This window comes from Semicossyphus pulcher, unplaced genomic scaffold (assembly GCF_022749685.1).
Source record: "Semicossyphus pulcher isolate SPU_LCO1_2020_fin unplaced genomic scaffold, fSemPul1.0.p SCAF_10, whole genome shotgun sequence".
Taxonomy (NCBI): domain Eukaryota; kingdom Metazoa; phylum Chordata; class Actinopteri; order Labriformes; family Labridae; genus Semicossyphus; species Semicossyphus pulcher.
The window spans coordinates 29849054-29857384 of record NW_027211604.1 but is presented as its reverse complement, the minus strand read 5'-3'; the positions used below and the strand labels follow the sequence as shown (position 1 = coordinate 29857384).

General features: G+C 42.8%; 1 protein-coding gene across 2 annotated transcripts; it reads right to left on the bottom strand.

Moving 5' to 3' along the window:
• Positions 1-967: 967 nt before the first annotated feature.
• LOC138602920 (pannexin-3-like) lies at positions 968-8331 on the bottom strand. Of its 2 annotated transcripts, XM_069674559.1 has the most exons (5): positions 8148-8331; positions 4033-4175; positions 2961-3175; positions 1735-2486; positions 968-1052 (listed from the first exon to the last, which is right to left on the bottom strand). In XM_069674559.1, the coding sequence occupies exons 1-5, from the start codon at positions 8329-8331 to the stop codon at positions 994-996; spliced, it is 1353 nt and encodes a 450-aa protein (XP_069530660.1). In that variant the 3' UTR covers positions 968-993. The 2 variants fall into 2 exon arrangements, with proteins under 2 accessions (XP_069530660.1, XP_069530653.1); XM_069674552.1 differs by lacking the exon at positions 968-1052 and having other exon boundaries at positions 1643-2486.

Here is an 8331-nt window from a genome sequence, read left to right as displayed (position 1 = left end):
TAATAATAACTTTAATATATTTCATGCTTGTAAATTCAACCGTGATGCAAAGACAACTTAAACAATAGTAAAAACAGTATATGATATATGCTACATTTTAAACCCCTAAAGCAATGATCTTTGTCACTTCAATGTCTGCCTTTTGTAGACAAGCGTCTGACGTCTGTGCTCAGACACAGCGGAGTGTTTCAGTCCCTCCAGCTTGGAAATTACATGTACTAAAAATACTAGCTGTAAAAAGGCGAGTGGCTCTCTGTTGTCCTTAAGTGGACAGTTTGGTTTGACATTCTGATGTTTGACATGGGTAGCTTTTAAAAGTTAACTTGAGAAATGTAAATTATACTGCAAAAATGTCACCTTTGTGTGAGAAAGGGTGTCTGAAGGCACACATCAAGACACAGACAAACTTCATTTAATCACTCTCGTACAGTACAAAACACTTTGAAATCACAGGACAAGACTTATTTAATCAGCTGATAAAGTAATAACATTAAAGAAGGAACACAAAAAGAAAGTGAGTACAACTTATAAAATATATATTATATACTTAAGCCCTTATCAAGCTCATGAACAGAAAATACAGACACTAGAATCTATTGTTGCTTCTGAGGTCTTGTTACAGTCTCTTATTTGACATGACTTACTGTATCCTCTCAGAACTCCCGTCCATTACAAATTCATACTCGAAACAGTCACGATAGCGTACTTTTTCTTGCACCCTAATTACTACAGCCACTTTCACTTACATGCTCTGCTTTGTCAACAAGACTCCTAAGGGGCTGATAACTGAAAAAAAGTCTAAGTAATGACATTTCAAGTCAAAACAATTTGCCCTGTTATTATAAACGAGGTTATTTTTGTCTTCACACTTCAAAAAAATCCCTGACTGCTGTCCACAGTCTTTGCGGGTAAAGTACTCCTACATCTACCGTAGAGCCCCCCTCCCCTCGCTTCCTCCCCTTTGTTATCACATTGACTCAGTCCGTAGGAGGCCTAGTAATGACTAAATGGTGCGGTCTCCTTCAACTCATGGTACCCCTGGTGGTTTGGCTCTGTGAAGAGACAGAGAGGGCAGTTAGGGCTCGAAGTACCACAAATCTATCTCTTCTACATTAGCCAGCACTTTAAATGATTACTTCAGATGTATAGGTGCTTTAGTTTGGTTTAAGAACGAATAAAACAAGAGCAATACAGTTATAGACAAGTGCTAATGAAAAGTTAAGTTTTACATTCCTTCATGGATTCAAGCAATATAACTCTATTTAAATATTTTTTCACACAGGGGCTACCATACATTATTTTTCATGTCCGTTTCTTTTGTTATTATGTTACGGTGCACTTTCAGACTTTTAGTTATGTATTGTGTAAGGTTAGCACAGCTGTATGTAGCATACTGTAGCATGCTTGCCTGGGGCAAATTTCCCTTTGGGGACAATATGTAATATCTTATCTAAACAAAAAATAACAAAGAACGACTTAACATTGTTTAATTCACCGCATACTTGTTCCTCAAACTGCTCCTTCAGGTACACCTTCATATGACCTTATTCTATATTCAGTAACTGCTCAGTCTGAACTGCTTGTGCTACCTTCTATTTAAAGCACTTGATATTCATTTTAGTATGTATCTGTAGTCTGGCGGTCACTTAATAATTTTCTGTACATCCCAAATGATGTAGACAAAAATAGCCACTAGCAGAATGCGTTTGAGTGTGTAGATAAGTGTTACGGTACCAAGACTCATATTGTCTTCAATGAGAGGCCTCTTCTCGCTGCAGTTTACAACTCGTCCCTGCGCTGCTCCCAGAATTGTCATGATATCCACCAGGCTGAGCTTCCCTTCCTCTTTGGCCTCCTCCACCTCCTCTGACAGCTCCTTCGCAGCCTCTTCACGCTCTTCCATCTCCTCTTGGGTTAGCATTGCATTCAAGCCTTGCCCTGCTGTAGCGTTGCCCACCTGCGGTGGCGCTAGCGAGCACAACGCCCTCACTTTCCCGTAAGACTTCAGGTGAGCTACGTTGGCACGCAGGAAGAGCAGGAGGACATTGAGGTCATTCAGTGGGCAGCCCAGCCTACGTTGATTAATAAGATCCAAGGCTGGGAGGACCTCGTAGACCGAGATGAAGGTGGTGTCCCAGACGAAGAGCCGGAGCAGGCTGAAGAGGACGATAGGACCCAACAGGACATAGATGGCACCATTAGCCACACTAATCACCTGGAACACCAACTGGCCAATCATCTTACACTGAACCAGTTCAGGAACCCAGTTCTGATCCCGCAGCATGCCCGTGCGGACAAAGCAGCTGAACTCGTCCTGCAGGAAGGCGGAGAGGTGGAAGTAGGCCAGGTAGAGACAGGCAGCGGTCATGAAGGTCAGGAGGAGGAAGCCCCGCAAGAAGAGCATGCTAACAAGGAAGTAGGACTGCTGTTTGCACCGCATGTATCTCTCAAGGAGAGGGTACTCAAAGTACCGCTTCTTCTTGGCCCTGCAATGGGACAAGAAGAAGAACGTCAGAACCATGTTTTCCTTCATGTGTATTCAGCTAAACATTCACAACTGGGAACTCCCAACCCAACCACTTCTACTTATGGCTACAAGGACCTGCCCACCACAACACCCAGCTTCACTGAGCTGTTGGACGTTAAGAGCCGTATGCAAACATATATTAATGGTAGAGGCTGTGGGAGAGGAAAACATTGCTCTTTACTTTTTATAACCACCCTTTCCCTTTATAGAGACATTATGGCAGCGTAAGATCTCTTCTAAAGCTTTGACCAAGGTTTCTCACTGGCAGATCATCCCAATATGTCTGTGAATCAGTTTAATTCAACCTTTTGAACCCTTCCCATCATCCTTAACAAGATCTGATGACTCAAAATAGGTACATGAATATTGATACGTTATTGGTGCAATGAAAATTGAATGCAATGAAAATAAGGAACACTGGCTCCTGTCTCACCTTTGCAGCTCGGCCTGAAACGTGAGGGGATTCTTGGTGTTCTGCCTCATTTCCAGAATGCTCTGGGCCAGTCGGATTGAGCGGTTGTATGACTTGTCTAGTTCATCTATGATGAAGAGCAGGTCTGAGCCCAGTGTGGGCATAACAAGCTGGCGCCAGATCAGAGCCGGCAGGTACATCAACACAGCCATGGCCAGAAGAGAGTAAGGAAACATCTGGACAGACAACGAGAGAAAAGATGCAGATGGAGAGAAGGAAAAGACAAAGTGGGAGGAATGAGTCAAGAAAAGTTGATGAATCACTTAAACAGTGGCTTCACAACCCAGTATTACAAATGAACAGCTACAAGTCCTGTTTTTTTCCATTCTTGTCGGGGTCTTTTTGCCCATCAATGGGTTTTTCCTTTGCCGCGACCTTTTATGCCTAACCATAAACTTACCCTAACTATAATCGCAGAAGGAAACACTGCAGGAAACATTATCTGACAGGGGAAACACACTTCAGCACATGGTAAACGTAAGTACAAGTACTCACATGATTGTCTCCTTGCATAGTCTTTCACAACACAAATAAACAAGATAAAATCAATTGTCAGTAAGTACTATTTTAATTAGCTCTTGCCGTAAACTCGCTGGCTTTCCAGTCACATATTCTGGATCAGATTTGGGCTTTGTGATGTACAGATGGATTTGAAAAGTTGCCATTTTTAATCAAGGATGCAAAATCATTGTGTTGCAAATAATCGGATTCTTTTCAGGGCTTTTTTGTTCAAACAATGCACCTCTATGATGGTTTGCCCATCACCAATAACCATTGCAATCAGCTCCACAATGGCAGTTAGATGAAGTGGTGCTTCCAGGCTGTCTGAAACAAGGCGTCCAACTGGCCATCTTTCCAGGAGATGCTAAATTTAGGGACCACTATTACCTTAATTATGTTTTTTTTTTTACTGTGAATAATGCAATATACCTCTAGTGGAGTCTCACAACTAAATTGTAGAGCTGTAACATAAGCGTAATAGGTCCCTGCTACTATTGTCAGCCAATCTAGATTGGAGAATTCCACAACTTACTTTGTGTACCCAGAGGGAGCGCTCCTCAAAGTTCCCATCGCTGTCAAACTCATGATGCATGAGAGAGTCCCAGCAGTACGTGTCCACATATTCGGCCTGCTTGATGGTGAAATTGCTCGGAGGGAAACAGCTGATCTGAGGCCCTGCAGAATAAACAAATGTTGAACTGTAACATTATCTGCTAATGTGGGGAATTACTTTCTGCTGGCTGCTTTGATCCTCTAAGCAATCACTAAGCACTTGATATCTCTCATACACACAAATACACACACACACACACACACACACACACACACACACACACACACACACACACACACACACACACGCATACACACACGCATACATGCACTCTAATCTACTAGCAGACGTGCATGAGAGGCTCTACATGGTGGAACAGAATTACACTGAAGAAATCATATGTTTCCAAAGGCAACCTGGCATTTAGAGATGGGTGTCTCCATTCCAAAATTGGGCTCCTCCACCTTATATTTAGTTCACCTTGATATACCCACATCTAGTCCAACCACTTAAATCCATGCTCTGCACGCATCTGTCATTTCCCAAGGGTGCTCCACCCTTAAACACAGAGCGCTTGGGAGGGAAGAGACCAAGGGTGTGCCCAAAGAAACATGGAGCTTCTATTTTTTACAAGCGCGCTCCACATCTGCCCCGCTTTCTGTAAGTAGAAACATGCTGCCACTAATTTACTGCCAGGATGTGATTCCTGCTGCCAGTGCACCTCGTTATATAGGCAACCATTACCTGGCCCAATTATACTACAGGCATGTGTGTGTTGAATTAATCAGCCGCATTTGAACATACTGATAGTGACACTTAAAATATAATTATAGCAGCTGAGGTTACGATGGAATATATTCATTATATAAGCAACCTTGTATAGATGACTACACAAAAAAGAGGTTAACACTTGTATTTTTAGACATGTATTGTCTATGGAGGTTAGCCATGTTAATTTTAACTTGTATTATTTCGCATTCGGCAGCTGAATGGACAATGGTACCAGCAGCATACTATTTGTCTAATTTTACCGACCCATAAAGACAGTTAGAAGACAGCTACGTTGTTATTAAAAAACGTGGAAAAAAGTACAAAATGTATGCGATACATGTGTTAAGTGAGAAACAATATATTCTGTTTATCCAAAACAATGCACTCTACATTTAAAGAACATTTCGTGCTAATTTGTAGAAAAGGGAAGATTCCCAACTCATTCCCAAGGTGTCAAACACTAACTCTTTCTCACAGCCCTCAGCGTCGTATACAGACACACAGTGTACCCTTCAGTGTCTACCCTTTCAAATGAATATTAAACACCCAGAGATGCTGTTAATGATGGCTGGCCAGGACACAAAAGAATACTTCGCTTGGACTTGCATTTTGTTAATGCAGTTGTTTTTTTCAGAGGCCATAATGAGGAGGCTATTAATCCAGATGCCTTACCCTGTCATTTCTAAAAATGTGTTGTTAAGTTGTCTTGTCACATTTTCTGTCCTCAACGCTGTCACTTTAAGAACCCTTAACGGCATATTGGTGCTATTAACATATTCTGATTCCAACACTTCAAACATGTTAATATAAAAGAGATTAGTGAAAACAGATTCAAAGTTTACCATACGGAGCCAAAAGAACATCATGTTACAGGTTTAATACTTTAATCTTAAAGTTGACTTGAACACTGTATTGACGGGAGCTGCATTGGTACAGTGAGTGCTGTGGTTTTAATACCAACTGACATCACTATATGTTCTCATGCAGCTTCCTGTGGAAGTCTATTTTTCTCACAGTAAGCTGCATGTGTGGGTGCACGCGCTGACAAGTCACCCTAAATAAAGAACAACAGCACAGGCCTTCTTGTCAAATCTTGTAAGATATTCTCCCCCTCAGCTCAGCACCCCTGTGAGCCATTTGGCAAAGTGATTGAACCTAAATGTCTGCCTCAACTCATATCTCATACTCCCACTCCCCAGTTAATGCTGGCACATCATCCCCGTATTTGTGTTTTGTAGTATAATTCTTGGCTGAGAGTCCAGGTGCAAGTAAACCACACTCCAGACAGCAGCGCAATCAAGCAGCGTTGTGAAACCGACAACCTGGCAGATAGGCAGCCAAGATCCATTAGCTGAGCCGCGCACCCCCGACACCACATCATGTTCTGTGCCCCCCCCCCCCCCCCCCCCCTCCTGTTAATCAACATATCCTCTCATTTGACTCAAATCGGGGGGAGCTGCCACAGAAGAACTTAGCCTTGTAATTAGAGCGTGCCAGCGTTAGTGAACGCTGCTCTCAATCATCCCCCGTGGCAATTAGCATCAGGAGCAGCGGGCTGATTGCAGACCAGCCCTGAGGAGACAATGTTTAGTTCAAAGTCAAGGGAGTCAGCCTGCTCAGTAATAGACTAGACTGAAGACTATCGACTCGCCACGTTTCCTTTGGATTGTCAGCTGTGCTTTTTCTGTTCTTGTGGGCATGTTTCATAAGAAAAACCACCAATGTTTTTTCCTTCTAGTCTTAAACATGTCTGGCAGTAAAGGTGCTTTTCTAGCAAAAGTAGCAGGAACTTTCAGTCCCAGGAGGTACTGTACTGGTCCTTCAGCCCATTCTTTTCTGTGTTTCCACCGAGACTTGTAAAGTATAGATGAGGTGTGAGGAGTCTTCTGAATACTGCAAGAACTCGACCAGTCAGAAATGACACAGCCCTCTTGCAAGCGCCTTTTAGGGGGTGAAAGTAAAGTCCCTGGAACTTTATGTAGACCCTGGTACCCGGGGTCCTGTTTGGAAGGTTCCTGTGGTGGAAACCTATTTAAAGGAGCAATTCTCCCCTGGAAAAAGCCACTGTCTGTCAAAGCTGGTGTTCTCTGTAATCGATAGAAGCAATAATATTTGAAATTGGCGCCATAGCTGTGGAGATAGTTGTACAAACAGCTCGTGGTTTTGCCTATTCTACATTCCTACAACACCCAGCGTGCATTGCGCCCCTCCCTCTGAAAGGAGTGAAATACTACCATTTTCCAGTCAAGGACATTGATCGCTGCAGGTAATGGCTCAGAGCGGTACAGAATCTAAAATATGACGAGAATATACCGGTAGATTGTCTAAAAAATCGTAGGGTCTGCAGATTTTGAACGAGACATGACATTGGTGACGGTCGTCCTAGATTGAGGAAGTCTAGTTTAGCAAGCTCCCTGGCCTCCGCCAGATGACGTGTTTTACGAAGTCAGGTGGAGGTGGAGGTTTCCCAGGGCCCATTGGAGAAGCGGATAGTGTCCTCCAAAGTCACACAGCGACATTGCATTTTTTTCCAACCAAAATGGCATTAGCTCCATGTAATAGCATGATAGGTCTGAGGTTGATAATCAGCAAACTGGCCCTTTAAATTGAAAAGCATAACTTTTTAATGCAGCTAGAGCCAAATGTGATTTTGTGTTTTCAGTAATTTTGTGTTGTCGTATCATTATTGCTACTTTGGTGTCCATTATGTTGAGTGGGTTTTAACAGATTTAGCAGTTAACATCTTCCTTTTATGATAGATGTTGTTTAAGTGTTTTCTGCCTCTTTCTCCTCAACACCCTAATTTTGTTAGGAAAGTGCTGTGTGATTACAGCTTTTGTTATCGCTCCTAATGCATAGCTCCCTTAAGCAGCATGCATCTGAGTGCAAAGATAAAAGCCTGCTGCGAGAGAGCACAGATATGCTCACTCGTCATGGTTCAGGACTTTTGACTCAGCGCTGAACTGGCTCACTTCTTCAGTTCATGGAAAATGTGACTTTTCTCCAGACCCACGAGTTAACTTTGGATTAAAAAACGCACCACAGGAATAATAAGTATCTTCATATTATTATGTATTATATTCTACCTTATCGCTACCTAAGTTTAACTAAATGCAGTTTAGCAGGTAAATAATAAGCACTTCAAGGACACAAACAGAACATGAATACTTTACAGAGGACGCTGCATAAAAGCCGAACACAACCGCAGAATAAAAAATAAGCACTCATGAATACAGGTTATAATTAGGGGCAGAACCAAGTGGAATACAAAATAAATGTCCAGACATATTTCTAAAAAAGGATAGAGACTAAGCATTGCTCACCCAGGGAGATCTCGCGGGCGAAGGCCATGCACACCAGCATCAGCGGAAGGCCGACAGACACAAACTTGATGACCTTGTCCAGAGGAAGCTCCAGCTCCAGGTGCTGGATCCGGGTTATTAGCGAGCCATCCTGCAGCAGGGAATCAGATAGCAGGGCCTTGGCCGCTGCCTGGGCGATGGACAT